This window comes from Oncorhynchus tshawytscha, linkage group LG30 (genome assembly GCF_018296145.1).
Source record: "Oncorhynchus tshawytscha isolate Ot180627B linkage group LG30, Otsh_v2.0, whole genome shotgun sequence".
In the NCBI taxonomy this organism is placed as follows: domain Eukaryota; kingdom Metazoa; phylum Chordata; class Actinopteri; order Salmoniformes; family Salmonidae; genus Oncorhynchus; species Oncorhynchus tshawytscha.
Genome location: NC_056458.1, coordinates 3,666,012 through 3,692,525, shown reverse-complemented (window position 1 = coordinate 3,692,525; position 26,514 = coordinate 3,666,012). Strand labels below are relative to the sequence as shown.

Below are 26,514 nucleotides of genomic sequence, written 5' to 3'. Positions count from 1 at the left end.
CGAAAACACAAAGTTAAGAAAATAAATACAATCTCCTTGTTATTAACATGACAGACATTTGTTTTAAAAGAATGCCACAAAACCATTCCAACTAGCTGTAGATACAAAATTAAGTCTAAAGAACTAGTACTTCTATCATGAATATGCATATTTCAGCAAGCTATAAATAGTCAAGCAAATTAATAAGGTTATGTGGGTTTGTTTCAATCATCCCTACTTAATTAAATAGCTCTGATTTTATGTGAGAAATATGATAGTGTGAGTTTAACTCTGTGGCCAGAGACTTGGCATCAAAAACATGCTCCAGTGTTCCAGAAACACAGACAGAATGGAACAGGGTTTCAGATGTTCCGATATGGCTCCTCAACACGGGGGCCCCTCAGGGGTGCATGCTCAGTCCCCTCCTGTACTCCCTGTTCACTTATGACTGCAGGGCCAGGCATGACTCCAACACCATCATTAAGTTTGCTGATGACACAACAGTGGTTTCCCTGATCACCAAAAATGATGAGACAGCCTATAGAGAGGAGGTCAGAGACCTGACCATGCGGTGCAAGGTCAACAACCTCTCCCTCACGTGATCAAGACAAAGGAGATGATTGTGGACTACAGGAAAAGGAGGACCTAGCACGCCCCATTCTCATCAACAGGGCTGTAGTGGAGCAGGTTGAGAGCTTCAAGTTCCTTGGCATCCACATCACCAACAAACTAACATGGTCCAAGCAGAAGAGGGCACACAAAACCTATTCCCCCTCGGGAGATTGAAAAGATCTGGCATGGGTCCTCAGATCCTCAAAAGCTTTCATAGTAGCACCATTGAGAGCATCCTGACGGGTTGCATCACATCATTGAAAAGATCTGGCATGGGTCCTCAGATCCTCAAAAGCTTTCATAGTAGCACCATTGAGAGCATCCTGACGGGTTGCATCACTGCCTGCATCACTGTATGGCAACTGCTCGGCCTCTGACCGCATGGCACTACAGAGGGTAGTGAGTACGGCCCAGTACATCACCGGGGCCAAGCTTGCTGCCATCCAGGACCTCTATACCAGGCGGTGTCAGAGGAAGGTCCTAAAAATTGTCAAAGACTCCAGCCACCCTAGTCTTAGACTGTTCTCTCTGCTACCGCACGGCAAGCGGTACCGGAGCGCCAAATCTAGGCCCAAGAGGCTTCGAAACAACTTCTACCCCAAAGCCATAAGACTCCTGAACAGCAGCTCCAGACTATTTGCATTGCCCCTCCACCTCTTCTATGTTGCTGCTACTCTCTGCTATTATCTATGCATAGTCAATTTAATAACTCTACCTACATGTACATATTACCTCAATTACCTCGAGACCGGTGCCCCCGCACATGGACTCTGTACTGGTACCCCTTGAATACAGCCCTGCTATTGTTATTTACTGCTGCTCTTTAATTATTTATTATTCTTATTTCACTTTTTTTTGTATTTTCTTATAACTGCATTGTTGGTTAAGGGCTTGTAAGTAAGCATTTAAGGTCTACCTTCACCTGTTGTATTCAGCACATGTGAGAAATAAAATTTGATTTGAGGTATTGTCTCTCTATTCATATGAAAGGTTTTTCTTTATTCCCTAAAATATTGAATGTCTCTTGATTTGATTAGGTAGTATACTTTGAATTGATTTGAAGGCATGTGTGTTCAAAAGGGGGGCATGTGGCCCGACAAAAATGAATGACAGTGGTATTCAACCACTCCAGTGGACTATCAGCAGCATTTGTGGAAAGTTAAGATGTACCTTTGATAATGTGTTAAGCTAGATGCAAACAGAAACTTTAGGTTAAGAAGTGATAGTTGATTATTTTTACATCCTTTGAGGTAGATCTCTGTTGGAAAACAAACCGTCAATAGGCGTTTTGAAGCTATGACATCATCAAGGAAATAAACATTGAAATAATTAAGTTAATCTATCAAATGTGAAATATTTCTACAACCAAGCCAAACCAGTTTTGGTTCTGGCCGATATAGTGAACTCTTGATTATTCTAGCTTCCCTGCTTGTCTCTGAAGCAGGGTTGTGGTGGTTGGGAAAGGGTTGTGCATTGGTTAGTTGACTAACTAACTAGCTTCCTACACTACTTCCCTCGGCCTTGGATCCCACCACTGCCACCAACTGCCCTTTCCCTTCCTGCTTTATTAGCACAGACTCAGCAGTCCTGGTAGCTGCACTCTGAAGAAACCACCTCTGGCCTCTTGGCGAGGTTACATTTTCCTAGCTCCACCATCTTACCGGTGTAGTCAATACACAGCACGCTTCGATGGCGCACCCCCACACCACATGTCCTCGAGCATGCCGACCAGGGACCCATCTGCCAGACAGGGCAGGGCAGGTCCCCACACGGCCGGATGTCTGCCGGCCGCAGGTCCTCATCACAGGAGAAGGACAGGGTGCCTGCCCCGTCCCGGCACTCTACGTTCCTTCTTGACCAACCTGAACCACAGCTCTTGGAGCACTCGGACCACTCCCCCAGAGCCCACTCTGAGCCCCCTAGTGGCAGAATCGCATGAAGCGAAGCTCTACCCTCAGCTCCAGGCTTGGTGAAGGGGACATCCCTGGGGAGGAAAAAGCTGTACTTGACCCTAGGGGTAGAGGCGTCTCCGGCTGTGGACAGGAGTTGGACAGTGATTGCCTGTCGGAGCTTCTGGTAACTCAAGACCCTCTCCAGGGTGGTGGAGGAACCACTGTACCGGAGTACGGCGCCCAGGACTGGGATGTCCTGCTCTGCTGTGGACACAGAGAAATTCCCATTCAGGATGTAGGAAACCTCTGTCTTCAAGGCCAGGTAGTTGCCGTCGTGTCTGATCCCGCGGTGGCTCTTTTGCTTGATGTCGATGTTGGTGGCCCCGGCCGGAATGGTCACAATGTCGTTGTAGCCGAAACTGTGTTGAATTAAATTAAGCCAGAAGAAAGTTTCAGTTGAAAGCTTATACTTATCTACAGGATGTATGCTAATGACTTTCCATGACCAGCATTTGAATGCTTTCTATGACATCAGAATCATCTTCAAAAGACGTGAATCAGTCAACCATTTTCACGAATTCAGAGAAACAACTCTGCCCTCAAAGGAATTTAATCCTGAATATATTTATTTTACTCACATGGCTTTATTCATCGATCCAGTGATCTTCCTGCAGGTTGTTCCATCACCCCCACACATGCCACATTTGTCCAGCTTCACACTGGAGCCGATCACCTGATCGCAGCCAGCTTTGACGCACTGTCCCTGGACACAGATGGAGGTGGTGTCTGGGCCACAGGTGGTGCCATCAACAACCTGAAACAACATAGAAAAACATGCAAAGTATTCGCCTCAATTCCTAGAGCACTGTAAATCAAGCGTGTTGATGAGTTGGAAATGAATCAACCCAGTGATCAAAACTAGGCAAAACTGGTTTCTGGTTATAATGATGTCATTTCAACCAGCTGGGAACTATTTCAAATTTGAGTAGAGTTATAGCTACCTTGGCCTCGAAGACTTTGAATTCATTGCTGCCTCTTGCTCTGCAGAACAGTTTGCACCTGTCCCTGGGTGAGACACCGTTGTATTTGGGGATCCACTGCTTGATGTTCCCATGGATGTCCATGTATCGGTCGCTGTTGTACTTCTCACACTGCTCATCTCTGAAGCTCTTACCTGGGAGAACGAACATGACATATCATTATCAATCCTATCTCTACTGATGACATTCAAGCATGTCAAGGAAACTCTTATACTACTAATTAAACTAGCCTTGTATCTATACTGTATGTGATAATGCCAACTGTATACATTTGAAATGCTATCATTGCCATGCACTATATGGAAGATGCATTTGTATTTATTAAGGATCCCCATTAGCTGCTGCCAAGGCAATATTAAGGCAGTTATATACAATTAAAAATATTACATGACATTACATTTCATAACACTTTTCACAACACATTAAGTGTGTGCCATCAGGCCACTACTTTACTACCTCATATCTACAATACAAAATCCATGTGTACATGTGTGTAGAGTGCATGTGTTCGCATGTGTATGTGTGTGTCTGTGCTTGGGTGCCCGCCCAATGTAATTGTTGAGGTGTGGATATATTGATCAGTTATTGATTTGGATATAGTGATTCATTGTTGGTGTTAATTTACCATGCTCATCTTGGCAGGCCTGTATGTGACAAGTCTGGTACTTGGCTCTCTGTCCCGCACAGTATGCTCCTCCGTTTTGTGGCTTGGGATCAGTGCATTCTCTCTGGGAAAACTCCACCCCTCCACCACATGACCTGGAGCATGACCCCCAGGGGCCCCACACACCCCAACCTCCGTCCACAGGCTCCTACAAGATACAACCAGACAGACCAATCAGTAATTAAATCAATGAAATTGTGCTTAGAACCCTTCCACTGTTGTCACAAAGTTTACAGGCTTTGAGTGAACATGTGAAATTAAATTATTCACACTACAAAAATGGAATCTCTACCCTCAGTAATGAAATTCCCTACCCGTGTCATTTGAAAACAATTACTATATGGCAGTCTTGATAAGAGTTTTTCTTTGCTTGGTTAGGTTTTTAGTTTGGCATCTCTTGTGACATATAGTGGCCTGGCCTGCAGTCTGCCACGCGTGTAACTGCCTCTTGTGCGTACTCACAGCTCCTGGCATGTGCTACTAAAACACAGCATTTCATTTCTCTGGGGTTTTTACGAGTTGGCTGCAACAACTCCTCTAACAGCCAGAGTGTCTGGAATCACAAGCTAGTCCCTTGGAACAGGGTTGGCTGTTTTTAAATATACTTACTTTTTAAAGGCCTGAACCAAATATACTAAGCCGGGCCCTCAGACTGACATTTGGGGGTCTGAATAAGAGAGGGATTTATTATTTTCAGCTGCCACGCGACATGGCTGGTACTGGGGCCGGGCATAGGGCCAGGGCCGGATGGGGGCACATGACAAAATGAGACTACATTCTATTTCTGAAGATGTTGTATTGAAACAGACGGGAACCAGAAACTGTCTCTCACCAAAGCAGTGAAAAGAAATAACACCTGTCATGGTCAAGTGTAGACAGTGAGAGAAGCAGAGCGCAAGAGAGAGAAAGTCAGAAGAGAAAGACTGCAAGAGAGAAATCCTGTAGGCTATGACACAAACGCTGCATGCAAAAAGCTGAAGTTGGTAGTAAATCGTTGAGGTAGCCTATTTAAACGTGTTTTTTTCAGGCAGGTAAGAGGGTTCATAAATCACACAGAGACTGGAGGAGTTAGTGCCTCAGACACAATCATCCGATCCCTATGCAGAAGGATGGAGGATTTTAGCCAGTCACTCAGACAGACAGAGCGAGAATCAGAATGGTTCAGAATACTGTTGAAGTCGAAAATTTACATACACCTTAGCCTAATACATTTAAACTCAGTTTTTCACAATTCCTGACATTTAATCCTAGTATAAATTCCCTGTCTTAGGTCAGTTAGGAAAACCACTTTATTTTAATGTGAAATGTCAGAATAATAGTAGAGAGTGAAGTTTACATACACTCAATTAGTATTTGGTAGCATTGCCTTTAAATTGTTTAACTTGGGTCAAACGTTTCAGTTAGTCTTCCATTTTGGCCCAATCCTCCTAACAGAGCTGGTGTAGCTGAGTCAGGTTTGTAGGCCTCCTTGCTTGCACACATTTTTTCAGTTCTGCCCACAAATGTTCTACAGGATTGAGGTAAGGGCTATGTGATGACCACACCAATACCTTGACATTGTTGTCCTTAAGCTATTTTGCCACAACTTTGGAAGTATGCTTGGGGACATTGTCCAAGGGCGGCAGGGTAGCCTAGTGGTCAGAGTGTTGGACTAGTAACTGTTAAATAGTTAAATAAAGGTAAAATTAAAATTTGGAAGACCCATTTGTGACAAAGCTTTAAATTCCTGACTGATGTCTTGAGATGCTGCTTCATGATGCCATCTATTTTGTGAAGTGCACCAGTCCCTCCTGCAGCAAAGCACCCCCACAACATGATGCTGCCACCCCTGTGCTTCACGGTTGGGATGGTGTTCTTTGGCTTGCAAGCCTCCCCCTTTTTCCTCCAAATATAATGATGGTCATTATGGCCAAACAGTTCTATTTTTGTTTCATCAAACCAGAGAACATTTCTCCAAAAAGTACAATCTTTGTCCCCATGTGCAGTTGCAAACTGTAGTCTGGGTTTTTTATGGCGGTTTTGGAAGCAGTGGCTTCTTCCTTGCTGAGCAGCCTTTCAGGTTATGTCAATATAGGACTCGTTTTACTGTGGATATAGATACTTTTGTCCCTTTTTCCTCCAGCATCTTCACAAGGTCCTTTGCTGTTGTTCTGGGATTGATTTGCACTTTTCACAACAAAGTACATTCATCTCTAGGAGACAGAACGCGTCTCCTTCCTGAGTGGTATGATGGCTGCGTGGTGCCTTGGTGTTTATACTTGCGTACTATTATTTGCACAGATGAACGTGGTACCTTCAGGCGTTTGGAAATTGATTCCAAAGGATGAACCAGACCTGTGGAGGTCTACACTTTTTTTCTGTGTTCTTGGCTGATTTCTTTAGATTTTCCCATGATGTCAAGCAAAAGAGGCACTGAGTTTGAATGTAGGCCTTGAAATACATCCACAGGTACACCTCCAATTGACTCAAATGATGTCAATTAGCCTATCAGAAGCTTCTAAAGCCATGACATCATTTTCTGGAATTTTCCAAGCTGTTTAAAGGCACAGTCATTTTAATGTATGTAAACTTCTGACCCACTGGAATTGTGATACAGTGAAATAATCTGTCTGTAAACTGTTGGAAAAATGACTTGTGTCATGCACAAAGTAGATGTCCTAACTGACTTGCCAAAACTATATTTTGTTAACAAGAAATTTGTGGAGTGATTGAAAAATTAGTTTTAATGACTCCAACCTAAGTGTATGTAAACTTACGACTTCAACTGTACATATAGTACCTCTCTTTTCTGCTGATCAGTCACTGTAGCACAGACACCTCCCTGACAGGTGGTGTTGGTCCCAGCTCCAGCCCCGGCCCCAGCCCAGCAGAGCGTGCCATCAGCCCAGGGCAGGCTGCCGTTCCGGGTGGTGCAGTGTGGCTGGCCCTCCTCCCGGCACCACAGCTGGCTGCAAGTTTGGTCCTCTGGGGTGTCCGGACACAGGCTGTACTCCTCCCCGAAGGCCTGCTGGCACTGACGGTCCAGGTTGTAGGAGACACCAGGGGGATCAACAGGGAGAGGGAGAGTCTGCTCTGGAGGATCCAACAGACAGTCACCTGGGAGAGAGGAACATAAAGCAGGCACAAATCAGTCAATCAAATTGATTTATAAAGCCCATTCTAGTTCAGCCGACAGTCACCTGGAAAGAGACACATTTGTATTTATTTAGTCAGTTGAGGATAAATGATTGCATTACAACGATGGTCTAGCTACATTAACAAACAGGCACAGACACATCAACAGGCATGGAAGTTCCAGTAAGCTCAGGGGTGACAAAATGTCAATAAGATCTGGAGGACGTGTTAGTCAGTGACTGACATTTGAGAGATCTGTACATACTGTATTATACTGAAGGTGTTAAGAAGACCTAGGGGGGGGCTAAAGCTCTGATAAAGTTGGGAGCACACGTTCCTCTTCTATCAATCACCAGGAAACGACAACTGCAACTGGGTGCCAGTCCGCCTGAAGCACGTGAAATTCGACTGTTATGTTTATTTTTTGCAAACCTAAAACAGGTGTACAACAGTTTTAGCTTGAGGGGGCTATTTTCATAGCAGAATGGAATGGCCAAATACACAGAGATGTGTTTAAGGGAAGATACATTCTTTGCCTCTAAACATTTTGTTGACAGAAGGTAACATCATATCCAGTGGCTGAATCAGGTGATAGAAATGGTTGTAGATCATTGCCAAACATTACATTTAACTTTAGACTTCTGAAGCAGCTTTTCTTCATGAACTCTATGTAGAAAAATATACTTTAACTCTTGGCATTGATGTGCATGTCAGACAGAAGAGTTACTGCCTCTCTGCCCTGGTACAGTATGTTGCTTAATCCTATTTTGTTAGATCTTTTTAGTGGTATGGCCCCTTTAACAAAGGAGAATTCTGTAACATCAGTCCACTATATATCTGTGGCAAGGCCGGTAAAGACAACATGTGCTTGGCTACACTCGTTTTCTCTTCTCTGTGAGGGAAAACAGTTGTTAAATCTGGAATGTGTGACTCACCAGCAGATGAGTCAGAGAGAGAGAGAGAGACAGAGAGATTATTTTATTACAATGTATATTGTATATATTGTTGCTTTGGCAATATTGACGCAATGCTTTTTTCATGCCAATAAAGCAATTTGAATTTGAATTTGAGAGAGAAATCAAAGTGGAGATTGAAATATCAATGGGGGATAAAACATTGACTGAGAAAAATGTATGCTATTTCGCACCACAAATATCTGCTTTGCCTTAAATTTGCTATCTTCCATTCTAGGAGCAAAAACATCCATCTTGAGATGCCTTCTCCCAGCAATATCAGGCATGTCTGCTGTGTGTGTGTGTCATCTGAATTATTACAGTGCTGTCTGTGTCTCTGCCCTGCCATGAGCAGACAGAAGTGAAGAGAAGAGCCTCTCACTGCAAAGAGAGAGGAGCTTACTCTCCAAGGACTGTTAGTTTGGACACTCTCAGCAAAATTACAAATAGTGGTTTTCAGAGACCATAAATAGAGGTTGATGGAGCGAGTTTAGGCAGAATGGGCTTTTTAAAAAGAGAGAGAAATAAAATAAACTTGTGAAATGTTAGGGGTTCATATTATATAGGGATTTCTCCCCACTCTCTGAGTCCTAAATTACATAGCACACTCTCTGTGGCAGGTGTCTATTAACTGCATAATAACAGCCTATGGCCCTTTAGGACAAATGTCTCAAAACTGTTATTCAAACATAATGAAACCGCAAACTGTTTTTACTCAGATTCAGTTTGTCTTGAACGGTACCTCATGACCAAAACCAAATGAAAGCTGGGAACCACATGTTAACCAATAAGAACAAACTGTCGATGCAATTATGTTCGTGGGTAGTAAGTAGTGCATCGGGGAATCATGATTTCAGCCAATACATCTGACTCAATACATCTACACTTGATACAGTGGTTAGAGAATCGAATAGAATAAAAAAGTAGAGAAGAAAGCACTGGGATAAAGGTTTAAAAGGGTAAGTTATCCTACCATATCCATTGTCGAAGAACTCTGTGACATAGCGGGCGCTACATGGCGACCATGGCAAAGCCTTGTTGAGGCTAAAGAACACAGACGCCATCATGTGTGGCCCATCCAGGTGTCCGAACCATCTGATACAGTTATTAGAGTCGTCATGAGGCATGCTGAGTACATGACCTGAGGAGATAAAGAAGAAGATGCTGCTGAGAGCTGAATTATGGCTTACATCATGCACTTTTCTAACTTTATTTCTCATTTAAGCTATTTGGATGGTTTCGTGGTTTACAAGGAACCTAATTATGATATTAACTGAATGAAAACAAGAGGCAAAGCAGGACAGCCATGACAGGTGACTCAGGAGAAGTACTGGACATCCATTCACATTGGCCTTTACTCAAGTTTCCTACCTTGTGAGATAGGAAACACACAAGTATGCAGTTTGTTCCATAGTGTGTTACTGTAACATACCAAGCCCATATTTCTATAGTGTATTAACATACCTAGCTCGTGTGTCACGGTGTAGGCGGCCTGCAGACCGTTATCCTCTATTACAGAGCAGCTTCTCTTGGGGTCACACATGGTGCCCACGTCAGCCACCCCCAGGGTGTCACAGCTCCTCTGACCACAGATGTCCTGCATAGGGGGTACAGGGAGAGAGGGCATGAGGACTTTATCACAATGGGAAAGAGGACAAGATGAGAGAAAAAGGGCGAGAGGAGTAGGGATCTCACAACTCATCTGCCCATAGATATCCTACATGGGGTAGAGGGAGAGGAGAGGAGAGGAGAGGAAAAGGGCTAGGGGATTAGGGAGAGTAGGAAGAGGAGAGACACATTTCAGACACTGATATCCAGACATTGCTACGTTTGTTCCAGACAGAGGGGGTTTTCCCCCTAAAAGTGAAGCTCTTGCCAGCAAAACATATTTGTCAGTGTTTCCATCGTAAAATGAAGCAAATACATGGCAGCCAGTAGATTTGGGGAGAAAGAACATTTAACTGTGTGGTATCTGAAGCACACAGTGAAGGGGGATTCAGTATAACAAGGCCATTGAAGCTCTAGTTTCAGTTACACTTACAGACAGGCATCCCCAAAAAAGGGTACTTTGGAGACTGGAAGGGCAAAGGGGCATGTGCTCTGCACAACACAGGGGTTGATGGGAGAATAGGCTGGTGGTAATGGCTGGAGCGGAATGGGTGGAATGGTATCAAATACATCAAACATATGGTTTCCATTCCATTTGCGCCGTTCCGGCCATTTTTATGAGCCGTTCTCCCCTCAGCAGCCTCCTGCGCTGCACAGGTGGAGCCCTATCTGTGCACGTGCCTGCTTTTCACACTAAACAGAGCCAAACCAAGCTGTACTGAGCATGGCCTGGTTTTGCATCCACCATAGTTGCTGGAACCATACTGAAAAGGACCATGTTAAAATAAAATATTTGGGCTAGTACTGTTTGGTCAGCACAAGAGAGTAAAAGGGTAATAGGGTTCATCTCACCTGCCTGGTGAATTGGATAGTTGTGTCCTAGCTTGCTGGGTGATTGAGATGGAATGGCTAATGTTCTAAGTTCTCACCTGTCTGGTGAATAAGATGGCTGTATCGTAGTGTTCCAGGTGCCTCTGGCTGGAGGGGTTGAAGAGCTGCTGCCAGTTACAGAAGTTCCTGAGGGCCATTCCTCCGTTGCTGGACACCTGGGGCCCTACATCTTCGTCTTCCACCACCAGCATCTTCACAACCACCAGGCTCACTGCGTTCTTCAGACTGGGGTGGCGGTAGACCTGCGCCGCCACTGCCATCAGAGTCAGTAGGTAGTGCTTTAGAGGGAAGAGAGAGATATGCCTTGTAATATATAATTTAGTAGAACTGTCAGCATTGACAGTGACACATATATTACAGAAATGTGGCCCATGCGGGAATCGAACCCTGGTGTTGCCAGCACCATGTTTTAACCAAATGAGCAACTGGAAGCACATGTGGAAGCATGGGAAACAATGACCTGACCAATGATCTGTAACACCTCAACTAGAGGTCGACCGATTAATCGGAATGGCCGATTAATTAGGGCCGATTTCAAGTTTTCATAACAATCGGAAATTGATATTTTTGGGCGCCGATTTTTTAAATATATTTTTAAAATACATTTTATCAGCATTCTGGCAGCATTCGGCTGGCAGCATTCTGGATCATAGATACTCTAACTTCTGCGATGCATACAAAGCTCTCCCTCGCCCTCCTTTCGGCAAATCTGACCACGACTCCATTTTGTTGCTTCCAGTCTATAGACAGAAACTAAAATAGGAAACGCCCATGCTCAGGTCTGTTCAACAATAGTCTGACCAATCTGATTATACGCTTCAAGATTGCTTCGATCACATGGACTGGGATATGTTCCGGATAGCCTCAGACAACAACATGAATGTATACTCTGATTCGGTGAGCGAGTTTATTAGCAATTGCATCGGTGATGTTGTATCCACGGTGATTATTAAAACCTTCCCCAACCAGAAACAGTAGATTGATGCCAGCATTCGCGCAAAACTGAAAGTGCGTTAGCACTGCTTTTAATCATGGCAAGGTGACCGCAAACATGATCGAATACAAACAGTGTAGCTATTCCATCCGCAAGGTAATCAAACAAGCTAAGCGTCAGTAGAGACAAAGTAGAGTTGCAATTCAACGGCTCAGAGACGAGACGTATGTGGCAGGGTCTACAGTCATTCACGGATTACAAAAAGAAAACCATCCCTGTCGTGGACACCGAAGTCTTGCTCCCAGATAAACTAAAAAAACCCTTTGCTCGCTTTGAGGACAATACAGTGCCACTGACACGTCCCGCTACCAAAACCTGCGGGCTCTCCTTCACCGCAGTCAACGTGAGTAAAACATTTAAACGTGTTAACCCTCGCAAAGCTGCCGGCTCAGACGGCATCCCTAGCTGCGTCCTCAGAGCATGCGCAGACCAGCTGGCTGGTGTGTTTACGGACATATTCAATCAATCCCTATCCCAGTCTGCTGTTCCACATGCTTCAATAGGGCCACCATTGTTCCTGTTCCCAAGAAAGCTAAGGTAACTGCGCTAAACTATTATTTCTCCGTAGCACTCACTTCCGTCATCAGGAAGTGGTTTGAGAGACTAGTCAAGGATCATATCACCTCCATCCTACCTGACACCCTAGACCCACTCCAATTTGTGGGGCCCCACAAGGGTGCGTTCTCAGCCCTCTCCTGTACTCCCTGTTCACCCATGACTGCGTGGCCATGCACTCCTCCAACTCAATCATCAAATTTGCAGACGACACTACAGTGGTAGGCTTGATTACCAACAACGACGAGACGGTCTACAGGGAGGAGGTGAGGAAAATAACCTCTCACTCAACGTCAACAAAACAAAGGAGATGATCGTGGTCTTCAGGAAACAGCAGAGGGAGCACCACCCTATCCACATTGACGGGGCAGTAGTGGAGATGGTGGAAAGTTTTATGTTCCTCTGCTTACACATCACGGACAAACTGAAATGATCCACCCACACAGACAGCATGGTGAAGAAGGCGCAACAGCGTCTCTTCAACCTCAGGAGGCTGAAGAAATTTGACTTGTCCCCGGAAACACTCACAAACTTTTACAGATGCACAATCAAGAGCATCCTATCGGGCTGTATCACCGCCTGGTACGGCAACTGCTTCACCCACAACCGTAATGCTCTCCAGAGGGTAGTGAGGTCTGCACAACGCATCACTCCCGGGGGCAAACTACCTGCCCTCCAGGACACCTACACCAACTGATGTCACAGGAAGGCCAAAAAGATCATCAAGGACAACAACCACCCGAGCCACTGCCTGTTCACCCCGCTATCATCCAGAAGGCGAGGTCAGTATAGGTGCATCAATGCTGGGACCGAGAGACTGAAAAACAGCTTCTATCTCAAGGCCATCAGACTGTTAAACAGCTATCACTAACATTGATGGCGCACGGCCATCGCTCATCCATATATTTGTATGTACATATTCTTATTCACTCCTTTACACTTGTGTGTATAAGGTAGTTGTTGTGAAATTGTTAGATTACTTGTTAGATATTACTGCACAGTCAGAACTAGAAGCACAAGCACATTATACTCACATTAGCATCTGCTAACCATGTGTATGTGACCAATCAAATTTGATGATATAGAGACACATGGCATTTTAATTGAATTCACAGGACATTTGAACAGTATTTAATCATACAAACACAACACAACTATCTATATTACCCTTCATATGCTGACAAACTGCATATGTGGGGTTTGAACTTTCAATGTTTGGGTTTTCCAACCAGATAATTAACCATCTGAGCCACTGGGGGATAGCCTTGTGGCTTTGTTCAGCCAAATATGGTCAATCAGGACACAGAACACATAACAATATACCCATCCTCTTCATATGCTGTGTACTTGTAACACTGTATTTCATGATTTTCTTTCTACATCACGTGTTGAAAGTCTTATTTATTCACACCCCTTGACTTTTCAAAATGTTGTGGTGTCACAGCCTGAATTTAAAATGGATTAAATTTAGATTTTTTTTGTCACTGGCCTGAAAACACAATATCTTGTAATGTCAAAATGAGATGTTTTTTATTGATTTTAAATTTTTACAAATTAATTGAATTTGAAAAGCCAAAATGTATTGAGTCAATAAGTATTCAAACCCTTTGTTATGGCAAGCCTAAATAAGTTAGGGAGTAAAAGTGTGCTTACCCAGTTACATATGTTGCCCGGACTCACTCTGTGTGCAATAATAGTGTTTAACATGATTTTTTAATGACTGCCTCATCTCAGTACCCTCACATATTTTTATTTTATGTATATAGCCATTATTTTACCAGTTAAGTTGACTGAGAACACATTCTCATTTACAGCAACAACCTGGGGAATGGTTGCAGGGGAAATGAGGGGGATAAATGAGCCAATTGAAAACTGGGGATTATTAGGTGACCTTGATGGTTTGAGGGTCAGATTGGGAATTTAGTTAGGACACCAGGGTTAACACCCCTACTCTTACAATAAGTGCCATGGGATCTTTAATGACCTCAGAGAGTCAGGACACCTGTTTAACGTCCCATCCAAATGACAGCACCCTACACAGGGCAGTGTCCCCAAACACTGCCATGGGGTATTTTTTAGACCAGAGGAAAGAGTGCCTCCTACTGGCCCTCCAACACCACTTCCAGCAGCATCTGGTCTCCCATCCAGGGACTGACCAGGACCAACCCTGCGTAGCTTCAGAAGCAAGCCAGCAGTGGTATGCAGGGTGGTATGCTGCTGATATGCATACAGTTATTTGTAAGGTCCTTCAGTGATGCAGTGCATTTCAAACAGAGATTCAACCATGAAGACCTGGGAGGTTTTCCAATGCCTCGCAAAGAAGGGAACCTATTGGTAGATGGGTAAAAATAAAAAAGCAGACATTTGAGCATGGTGAGGTTATTAATTACACTTTGGATGGTGTGTCAATACACCCAATCACTACTGGCGTAATTCCTAACTCCGTTGCCGGAGAGGAAGGAAACCATTCAGGGATTTCACCATTAGGTCAATGGTGACTTTAAAATAATTACAGAGTTTAATGGCTGTGATAAGAGAAAACTGAGGATGGATCAACAACATGGTAGTTACTCCAAAATAATAACCACATTGACAGAGGGAAAATAAGGAAGCCTGTACAGAAGAACAATATTCCAAAACATGCATCCTGTTTCTAACAAGGCACTAAAGTATTACTGCAAAAATTGTTGGAAAGCAATGCACTTCTTGTCCTGAATACGAAGTGTTATGTTTGGGGCAAATTGAGTTCAACACATTACTGACTACCCTTCTCCATATTTTCAACCATAGTGGTGGCTGCAATATGTTATGGGTTGCTTGTAATCGTTAAGGACTGGGTAGTTTTTCAGGATACAAAATGAATGGATAAGCACAGGCAAAATCCTAGAGGAAAACATGGTTCAGTCTGCTTTTACACACTGAGAGATGAATTCCCTTCTCAGCAGGACAATAATCTAAAACACAAGACCAAACCTATACTGGAGTTGCTTACCAAGAAGACAGTGAATGTTCTTGAATGGCCGAGTTACAGTTTTGACTTAAATCTACTTAAAAATCTATGGCAAGACCTGAAAATAGCAATGATCACCAACCAATTTGACAAAGCTTGAAGAATTGTGACTAATGGGCAAATGTTGCACAACCCTGGTGTGGAAAGCGCTTTAGAGACTTACCCATGACTCATAGCTGTAATCGCTGCCAAAGGTGCTTCTACAAAGTACACTGCTCAAAAAAATAAAGGGAACACTAAAATAACACATCCTAGATCTGAAAGAATGAAATATTCTTATTAAATACTTCTTTCTTTACATAGTTGAATGTGCTGACAACAAAATCACACAAAAATTATCAATGGAAATCAAATTGATCAACCCATGGAGGTCTGGATTTGGAGTCACACTCTAAATTAAAGTGGAACACTACAGGCTGATCCAACTTTGATGTAATGTCCTTAAAACAAGTCAAAATGAGGCTCAGTAATGTGTGTGGCCTCCACGTGCCTGTATGACCTCCCTACAATGCCTGGGCATAATCCTGATGAGGTGGCGGATGGTCTCCTGAGGGATCTCCTCCCAGACCTGGACTAAAGCATCCGCCAATTCCTGGACAGTCTGTGGTGGATGGAGCGAGACATGATGTACCAGATGTGCTCAATTGGATTCAGGTCTGGGGAACGGGGGGGCCAGTCCATAGCATCAATACCTTCCTCTTGCAGGAACTGCTGACACACTCCAGCCACATGAGGTCTAGCATTGTCTTGCATTAGGAGGAACCCAGGGCCAACCGCACCAGCATATGGTCTCACAAGGGGTCTGAGGATCTCATCTCTGTACCTAATGGCAGCCAGGCTACCTCTGGCGAGCACATGGAGGTCTGTGCGGCCCCCCAAAGAAATGTCACCCCACACCATGACTGACCCACCACCAAACCGGTCATGCTGAAGGATGTTGCAGGCAGCAGAACGTTCTCCACGGCATCTCCAGACTCTGTCACGTCTGTCACATGTGCTCAGTGTGAACCTGCTTTCATCTGTGAAGAGCACAGGGCGCCAGTGGCGAATTTGCCAATCTTGGTGTTCTCTGGCAAATGCCAAACGTCCTGCACGGTGTTGGGCTGTAAGCACAACCCCCACCTGTGGACGTCGGGCCCTCATACCACCCTCATGGAGTCTGTTTCTGACCGTTTGAGCAGACACATGCACATTTGTGGCCTGCTGGAGGTCATTTTGCAGGGCTCTGGCAGTGCTCCTCCTGCTCCTCCTTGCACAAAGGCGGAGTTAGCGGTCCTGCTGCTGGGTTGTTGCCCTCCTACGGCCTCCTCCACGTCTCCTGATGTACTGGCCTGTCTCCTGGTAGCGCCTCCATGCTCTGGACACTACGCTGACAGACACAGCAAACCTTCTTGCCACAGCTCGCATTGATGTGCCATCCTGGATGAGCTGCACTACCTGAGGGACTTGTGTGGGTTGTAGACTCCATCTCATGCTACCACTAGAGTGAAAGCACCGCCAGCATTCAAAAGTGACCAAAACATCAGCCAGGAAGCATAGGAACTGAGAAGTGGTCTGTGGTCACCACCTGCAGAACTACTCCTTTATTGGGGGTGTCTTGCTAACTGCCTATAATTTCCACCTGTTGTTTATTCCATTTGCACAACAGTATGTGAAATGTATTGTCAATCAGTGTTGCTTCCTAAGTGGACAGTTAGATTTCACAGAAGTGTGATTGACTTGGAGTTACATTGTGTTGTTTAAGTGTTCCCTTTATTTTTTTGAGCAGTGTATTTTCTCAGGGGTGTGAATACTTATGTAAATTAGATATTTCTGTATTTAATTTTCAATACATTTGCAAAATTTTCTAAAAACATGTATTAACATTGTCATTATGGAGTATTGTGTGTAGATGGGTGAGAAAAAAAGACTGTTACACAACAAATGTGGAAAAAGTCAAGGGGTAAGAATAGAGAATAATGTGGTTTCTGAAGGCACTGTATGAAGTATAAAAATACATGTTTATGTGTATTATTAAATGCGTTTCAAATGTCCTATTAATGAAATTATATGCAAATTGTTTACATAGCAAGTGTACATTTTTTTTGGCTGTGTTTGTATGATTAAATGTTCAAATTCAAATGTCCTATGAATTAAATTAAATACAGATTGTCAACATATGAAGTGTTAAAATTATGGATGTGCTTGTATGATTAAATGCTGTTCAAATGTCCTACGAATTAAATAAGAATGTCCTGTGTCTCTACAGTGCATTTGGAAAGTATTCAGACTCCTTGACTTTTTCCACATTTTGTTACGTTATAGCCTTTTTATAAAATAGATTTTTTTTTAAAAATCCTTCATCAATCTACACACAATACCCCATAATGACAAAGCAAAATAAGCTTTTTAGAAATTTTTGCAGATATCACATTTACATAAGTATTCAGACCCTTCACTTAGTACTTTGTTGAAACATCTTTGGCAGCAATTACAGCCTCGGATCTTCTTGGGTATGACGCTACAAGCTTGGCACACCTGTATTTGGGGAGTTTCTCCCATTCTTCTCTGCAGATCCTCTCAAGCTCTATTGGGTTGGATGTTGAGCGTCACTGCACAGCTATTTTCAGGTCTCTCCAGAGATGTTTGATTGGATTCAAGGACATTCAGAGACTTGTGTTGACTTGGCTGTGTGCTTAGGATTGTTGCCCTGTTGGAAGGTGAACCTTCGCCCCAGTCTGAGGTCCTGAGCACTCTGGAGCAGGTTTTCATCAAGGATCTCTCCGTTCTTCTTTCCCTCAATCCTTTCCCTCAGTCTCCCTGATGCTAAAAAACATAACCACAGCTTGATGCTGCCACCACCATGCTTCACCATAGGGATGGTGCCAGGATTCCTCGGGACGTGGCACTTGGCATTCAGGCCAAAGAGTTCAATCTTGGTTTCATCTGACCAGAGGATCTTGTTTAAAGGATCTTGTTTCTCATGGTCTGAGAGTCTATAGGTGCCTTTTGGCAAAATCCAAGCGGGCTATCAAGTGCCTTTTACTGAGGAGTGGCTTCCATCTGGCCACTCTACCATAAGGACCTGATTGGTGGAGTGCTGTAGAGATGGTTGTCCTTCTGGAAGGTTCTCCTATCTCCACAGAGGAACTCTGGAGCTCTTTAAGAATGACCATCGGGTTCTTGGTCACCTCCCTGACCAAAGCCCTTCTCCCCGATTGCTCAGTTTGACCGTGCGGCCAGCTCTAGGAAGTCTTGGTGGTTCCAAAATTCCTCTATTTAAGAATGATGGAGGCCACTGTTTTCTTGGGGACCTTCAATGATGCACATATTTTTTGGTACCCTTCCCCAGATCTGTGCCTCGACACAATCCTCAATCGGAGCTCTACAGACAATTCCTTTGACATCATGGCTTGGTTTTTGCTCTGACATGCATTGTCAACTGTGGGACCTTATATAGACAGTTGGGGCCTTTCCAAAATATGTCCAATCAATTGAATTTACCACAGGTGGACTCAAGATCTCAAGGATGATCAATCTAAACAGGATGCACCTGAGCTCAGTTTTGAGTCTCATAGCAAATGGTCTGAATACTTATGTAAATAAGGTATTTCTGTTTAAAAAAAAAATAATATCTATAAACCTGTTTTCACTTTGTCATTATGGGGTGGATTAATGAGGAAAAACGTAACGTAACAAAATGTGGAAAAAGTCAAGGGGTCTGATTACTTTCCGAATGCACTATTTGTCAAATACAGTCCTCAAATGTGAATTGCCATTAAATCCGGAGAGAACCATAATGTGGATGCATTCCAATCTGCTTTCCTATGCTTTAATGTGCATTTGTTGTGGTAATATTAGGTCAAACGTAAATACATCATTTTCTAAATGCTCTTGAATGTTGTGAAGACCTCCAAGACAAGGTAAAATGTATATTGAGTGAACATCAATGGACTATTATGTTAAATTTAAAAGAAATATGCTCTGAACTTCATAAAAACTCACATTTCATTCTTACAACATTAAGGGAATGTCCTGTGCAACCTAACTTAAACATTGTATGAATGCCATCACAACTGAGCATATTTTGTGTTTTGGTAACCTATCATAATTTACCCACACTGTTCCCACAACCTAATTACATGTTCTTGAAACCTTTAAATAACTCAGAAACACTGTTTTGTCAACATTCTTGCAACATCAAATGAATGTTTTGTACACGCTGATACAAACGTTATCTGAATGTCAAAACTACTCAGTGACCACCTACAGGGAGAAACTTTGTAGCAGAACAGGGGAAAACACGAGAAGGGGTGGGTGATGAAGACATGTTGGACGGGCAAGGAGGCATGGCTGAATCAAATAGGAATCTTAACTTAATGAAGTGGTGATTATAGAGATCAGCCATGTGCTCCTTGCCAGTAACAACCACATCATCAACATTAAGGGACATGGGCACCTGTGAGAAGGAGGGTTTATTCTCTAGTTCTTTAACCATTTTTTTTTTGTTGAACTTATTGGGGTTAGACCCACAGAGAGAGAACTGCTCCTCCAGATAGCCTGAGTGCACTATTTCTCATTTGCCTGAATGAGAGCCAGTCAGCCTGAGTATGCGTGTGCCTTGCGCCAAATGGAATTCTTGAGGTGGAGTACTCTGCCAGATCACGGTCGAACCAGGGGCTGAACCTGTTTTAATTCTCAATTTACTTAATGCGTGTGTTTGTTAACAATACCACTGAAAATATTAAAAAAGAAGGTCCTTGTCTTCGACAGAGATCATGCTGATTCTATACCAATTTACAGAGGCCAGGTCTGAAAGTGTGAACTACTGCATTTAATCATGGCAAGGTGACTGGGAATATGGCCGAATACAAACAGTGCAGTTATTCCCGCCGTAAGGCAATCAAACAGGCAAAACGTCAGTATAGAGACAAAGTGGAGTCGCAATTCAACGGCTCAGACACGAGACGTACGTGGCAGGGTCTACAGACAATCACAGACTACATAAGGAAAACCAGCCATGTCGCAGACATCGACATATTGCCTCCGGACAAGCTAAACACCTTCTTCGCCAGCTTTAAGGATAACCCAGTGCCAACGACGCGGGCCAAGGACTGTGGCCGATGTGAGTAAGACATTTAAGCATGTTAACCCTTGCAAGGCTGCCCTGACGGCATCCCTAGCTGCATCCTCAGACCAGCTTTCTGGAGTGTTTACGGACATATTCAATCTCTCCCTATTCCAGTCTGCTGTCCCCACATACTTCAAAATGGCCACCATTGTTCCTGTACCCAAAAAAGCAAAGGTAACTGAACTAAATGACTATCGCCCTGTAGCACTCACTTCTGTCATCATGAAGTGCCTTGAGAGACGAGTCAAGGATCATATCACCTCTACTTTACCCGACATCATAGACTCACTTAAATGTTCTTACCGCCCCAATATATCCACAGATGATGCAATAGCAATCGCACTGCACACTGCCCTATCCAATCTGGACAAGAGGAATACCTATGTAAGAATGCTGTTCAGTGACTACAGCTCAGCATTCAACACCAAGCTCATCATTAAGCTTGAGTCCCTGGGTCTGAAGGTAGGAAACAACACCTCCACTTCACTGATCTTCAACACTGGGGCCCCACAAGGGTGCATGCTCAGCCCCTTCCTGTACTCCTTGTTTAACCATGACTGCATGGTCACGCACACCTTCAACTCAATCATCAAGTTTTCAGACGACACAACAGTAGTAGGCTTGATTACCAACAGTGACGAGACAGCCTACAGGGAGGAGGTGAGGGCCCTTGGAGTGTGGTGCCAGGAAAGTAACCTCCCACTCAACGTCAAAAAAACTAAGGAGCTGATCGTGGACTTCAGGAAACAGCAGAGGGCGCACCCCCCTCTCCACATCGACTGGACCTCAGTGGAGAAGGTGGAAAGCTTCAAGTTCCTCGGTGTACACATCACTGACAAACTGAAATGGTCCACCCACACAGACAATGTGGTGAAGAAGGTGCAACAGCGCCTCTTCAACCTCAGGAGGCTGAAGAAATTTGGCTTGGCACCTAAAACACTCACAAGCTTTTACAGATGCACAACTGAGAGCATGCTGTATCACCGCCTGGTACAGCAACTGCACCGCCCACAACCACAGGGCTCTCCAGAGGGTGGTGCGGTGAGCCCAATGCATCATCAGGGGCAAACTACCAGCCCTCCAGGACACCTACAGCACCCGATGTCACAGGAAGGCCAAATAGATCATCAAGGACAACAACCTGTGCCACTACCTGTTCACCCCGTCATCATCCAGAAGGCGAGGTCAGCATAGGTGCATCAAAGCTGGGGCCGAGAGACTGAAAAACAGCTTCTATCTCAAGGCCATCAGACTGTTAAATAGCCATCACTAGCACATTAGAGACTGCTGCCTATGTATATAGACTTGAAATCAACTGGCCACTCCAATAATGGAACACTAGTCACTTAAATAATGTTTACATACTTTGTATTACTCATCTCATATGTACAGTACATACTGTATTCTATTCTATTGTATCTTAGTCTATGCCACTCTGACATTGCTCATCCATATATTTATATATTCTTAATTCCATTCCTTTACTTAGATTTGTGTGTATTGTGGGTATTTTTGTGAAATTGTTAGATATTACTTGTTAGATATTACTGGAGCTTAAACACAAGCATTTTGCTACACCCGCAACATCTACTAAACACGCATATGTGACCAATAATTGAATTGAAGGAAGGCTTGCTAATTAAAGTTTTTTAGCAAGCGTCGATGACAAATCAGTACAGGTCATTTCACTGAGCAGCCATTATGAACACAGGCTTTAAAACAATGATCGATAAGGTCATTACAGAAAACACCAGACTTTTACCTATCAGGATTATTTGTGATGATAACATCAAGGAAAATAGCCTTTTCTGGGTGTTTGTGGAATACCTTGTGGAATTAGTAATAATCTGAGAAAGAATTAGGGAGTCCCATTATTTTAGTTTATTTTAGTTTCTTTAGGACTTTAGGTCAGGTGGTTTAAGTATCTGCAAGTTTAGGTCACCTAGCAGGACAAATTCAGACATAGGGCATTTAGGGTACAGGCCAGTGCTTATGGTGGACAATAACACCCAGCAACAGTCAACAAAGAGCTATTTGAAAGTTTAATGCTTAAAACCGGAAAATCTAATTGTTTGGGGACAGACTTGGTGGAGACAACCGAGCACTGAAGGTGTTCCTTGTTAAAGATTGCTACTCCACCACCTTTGGAAGATCTGTCTTACCGAAAAAGGTTATGACCAGAAAGGTTTAACATCAGTGTTCAAAACACTTTTTCTTAACCACGTCTCAGTAATGACCAACACGTCTGGATTGGAGCTGTGAACCCAGACTTTCAATTGATACATTTTAGGTAATACGTTTCTAGGGTTAACGTGTGTAGAAAACCCAGGCTTTTACAAGAGCAGAAATCAGTGAAGCAGATATCAAGTCTGAATTGCGGCTAGCAACAGTAGATGGTCCAGGGTAGATGTTCCAGTAATACAATCAGGGCACAGCAGAGGATAGAGAGCTCTGCAGTGTTGATTTATGACATTTGAATGTGCATTAAATGGAAACAAGATCATATTGTACAGCAATTTCATCAGGAAACATGAATACAAAGCCGGGAAGAGGTGGTTAGAATAGGATGGGAGGCCAAGAGTCTGTATAACCAATAGAGAGTGGAAACAAACATAGTGTGTGGAAACAAACATAGTCTGTCCTACTATGAAATAACACATATGGAATCATGCAGTAACCAAAATGTGTTAAACAAATCAAAATATATTTGATATTTGATATTTTTCAAAGTAGTCACCCTTTGCCTTGATGACACCTTTGCACACTCTTGGCATTCTCTCAACCAGCTTCATGAGGTAGTCACCTGGAATGCATTTCAATTAACAGGTGTTCCTTGTTAAAAGTTCATTTGTGGAATGTATTTCCTTCTTAATGCGTTTGAGCCAATCAGTTGTGTTGTGGCAGGGTAGCAGTGGTATATAGAAGATAGCCCTGTTTGGTAAAAGACCAAGTCCATATTATGGCAAGAATGGCTCGAATAAGCAAATAGAAACGACAGTCCATCATTACTTTAACCGCCACAGGAAAGAAAGACCCATAGTTACCTCTATGCAGAGGTTAAGTTCATTAGAGTTACCAGCCTCATAAATTGCTGCCCAAAGAAATGCTTCACATACTTCAAGTAACAGACACATCTGAACAACTGTTCAGAGGAGACTGTGTGAATCAGGCCTTCATGGTCAATTTGCTGCAAAGAAACCACTACTGAAGAACACCAATAATAAGAAGAGATTTGCTTGGGTCAAGAAACACTAACAATGGACATTAGACCAGTGGAAATCTGTCCATTGGTCTGATGAGTCCAAATTTAAGATGTTTGGTTCCAACCGCCATGTCTTTGTGAGACACAGAGTAGGTGAATGGATGATCTCTGCATTTGTGGTTCCCACCATGAAGAATTGAAGAGGAGGTGTGATGGTGTGGGGGAGCATTGCAGGTGACACTGTCAGTGATGTATTTCGAATTCAAGGCACACTTAACCAGCACGGCTACCACAGCATTCTGCAGCGATACGCCATCCCATCTGGTTTGCACTTAGTGGGACTATCATTTGTTTTTCAACAGGACAATGACTCAACACACCTCCAGTTTTTGTAAGGGCTATTTGACCAAGAAGGAGAGTGATGGAGTGCTGCATCAGATAACCTGACCTCCACAATCACCCAAGCTCAACTCAATTGAGATGGTTTGGGGCGAGTAGGACTGCAGAGTGAAGGAAAAGCAGCCAACAAGTGCTCAGGATATACTTCAAGAGTATTAGAAAAGCATTCCAGGTGAAGCTGGTTGAGAGAATGTCAAGTGTCCAAAGTTGTCATCAAGGCAAAGAGTGGATACTTTGAAAAATCTCAAATATTAAATATATTTTGATTTGTTTAACACTTTTTTCCTTACTGCATGATTCCATATGTGTTATTTTATAGTTTTGATGTATTCCCTATTATTCTACAATGTAGTTTTTTTTTTTATAAATAAAAACCCTGGAATGAGTAGGTGGGTCCAAATGGCTAACATTAGCTAGGCTAGGGGATATTGTTACAGTTGGGAGTTAGGTTAAAGGGTTAAGGTTAGCTAAAAGGGTTAGGGTTAAGGTTGAGGAAGTGTTAGCTAGCATGCTAAGTGGTTCCAAACTACCTAAAAAGTAGTAAATAGTTGCAAAGTTGCTAATTAGCTAACATGCTAAAGTTATCCATGATGAGATTAGAACAAAGATTGCTAGACGTTTGCATTATATGCCCACCCACCCACCCTCCTTTGTTTTTGCCTTAAATAACCTTATATCTTGTGTTTAATATGTTTTTATTTATTTTACCAGGTAACCATACCAAGTAACATATACTAATTTAGTTTTCACGGATTTAATTTTACTGTATTACGCCTGGTCTATGAGATCACGCTGGGCTGCCTTGACAGTTCCACAAATGGCGCTTATTTTTGCCTGGAAAATAAACTGCATTGGAAATCCCTTGTGTGTAATGACGCGTTTGGAAATGTGCCCATCACATTGCATCCAATGCAAAAAAATATATAATTAGTGTATTGGTTTATAATTTTTGTTAACGATATATTCCGTTTGTGGTTATCAATTTGTGCCAGTTCATGCCCTCACCTTTATTTCGTCTCCATAGAAATGTGTCATCGAAGCGTCAGCTACGACCAGCGTCTCGATATATCTTGGAGAGGAGACAAACCGTCGCTTCCGTCCCGTCGCTAGCTCAGCATCATCAACAGGATATGCAGTGCCGTCATCTATGGCCAGACGGCTTTTATCCTTCACCTGATCAAAAGCTTGGAAAGTCTTGGACAAATTTTGTACTTCGGTCAAAACTCTCCTTTTTATAATGTGCACCTGCAAGAATGATCTCTCTGTTTTACCATGGCCAAGAACTTTGGGTTGAATTAGATACACATCCCCATGCGCTATGAAGAACCCTTGCATCCCGTGGCACAGGCTCACCGCGACAACAGATTCCTGGTCGGTGTCCACCTTCCCTGAGAAGAAGCAGTCTTTAAGCTCGTCCCCATTCCCCTCTGTCTTGATGATACCACCGGTAAAATGCCCTGATCTGGTTCCGTTGAAAAGCGCAGCCAGATGTTTCGATTGTATGTGCTGAATGGTTAACTTTGGAGCAACAAACGAGTCATCCGGAGTCAAATTCAATGTGAAGTCCTGGCCGAAAGCTGTCAATCTGAAGCTATGTTGATCCTCGCTCCTTTTCCAGAGCCGATCGCTGGTCTTCACACTGTTTATGACGGGTATGGTCTCCTCCGAGTGGAACAATTCCGACAGCACAACGTTGTTTAAGGACAGGGTTAATAAAGTGATATGTAAAGTTGAACCCATTTTATTACTATCACAAGCACCCTTTATATCAAAGAAACGATGTAAATGTGTGATAAGATCTTTTTTCTTCTTAATCTTAATAGAGAAATTGCTATGAATAAAGAAGAGCGCGTATGACAGGTACCATACAGTCTTGAGTGCTCAACATAAAATTGCGCTATACATCTTAATTTTACTTAATAAATCCAAATTAAACAACCACCAATCACCTATATCCATTGACATCTATAGGAGTTGCAAAACAGTAGGCTATACTAAAAATAAAGAATTATTCTTATAGTTAGTTGAAGTCAGAACTCGAGACCTGTAGCGGACTGAATAAGCGGCGACTTCTCGTGACTGTGGTATTTATACAGCCTTGCTCTTCTTAAACATAGGCCTAAGTGGTTTATTTTTTTATATAATTTGCTGCTGCTCTCTCCACCCCCTCGTGCTTACAGAAAAAAACATAAACTAAAATCAAATTGATCCAATGGGACCTCACTGGCACGCCCACTCTTCAATAGTTCCAACAGATATTCTAGACGGGACAGTCTAAACGGGATCCCTGGGACGTCCCTGGACCGAGTAAGGTCGAAGTAATACCAGCAAACCGTTGGCTCAACTCACTCCATTACGCTTAGCTCTCTATTTCAGCGGCAAAATGCAGCCTAAGTCTGAAAATATAATCAAATCTCTTCCAGAACTGCATGCGCACACTTAAGGCTCGAGTCTCATCTTCACGTTCCATCTGACAAGACTGGACCGAAGT

General features: G+C 43.2%; 1 protein-coding gene across 1 annotated transcript; it reads right to left on the bottom strand.

Moving 5' to 3' along the window:
* Positions 1 to 1,481: 1,481 nt before the first annotated feature.
* LOC112228997 (A disintegrin and metalloproteinase with thrombospondin motifs 8) lies at positions 1,482 to 26,064 on the bottom strand. Its single transcript, XM_024394846.2, has 9 exons — positions 25,029 to 26,064; positions 10,792 to 11,031; positions 9,719 to 9,851; positions 9,228 to 9,395; positions 6,967 to 7,283; positions 4,149 to 4,335; positions 3,485 to 3,657; positions 3,122 to 3,297; positions 1,482 to 2,902 (listed from the first exon to the last, which is right to left on the bottom strand). Exons 1-9 carry the CDS (start codon positions 25,761 to 25,763, stop codon positions 2,170 to 2,172), a joined length of 2,862 nt encoding a protein of 953 aa, XP_024250614.1. The 5' UTR covers positions 25,764 to 26,064; the 3' UTR covers positions 1,482 to 2,169.
* Between the last annotated feature and the right edge of the window lie 450 nt (positions 26,065 to 26,514).

Bases quoted from the DNA above. Each gene is read 5' to 3' on its own strand.
- LOC112228997 (XM_024394846.2), bottom strand. From the start codon at position 25,763: ATGGGTTCAACTTTACATATCACTTTATTAACCCTGTCCTTAAACAAC. The intron at 9,852-10,791 runs GTGAGAACTTAG...CCCCCTATGCAG, and splicing joins CCATCTTATTCACCAGACAG to GACATCTGTGGTCAGAGGAG. The intron at 9,396-9,718 runs GTATGTTAATAC...TTATCTCCTCAG, and splicing joins CACCGTGACACACGAGCTAG to GTCATGTACTCAGCATGCCT.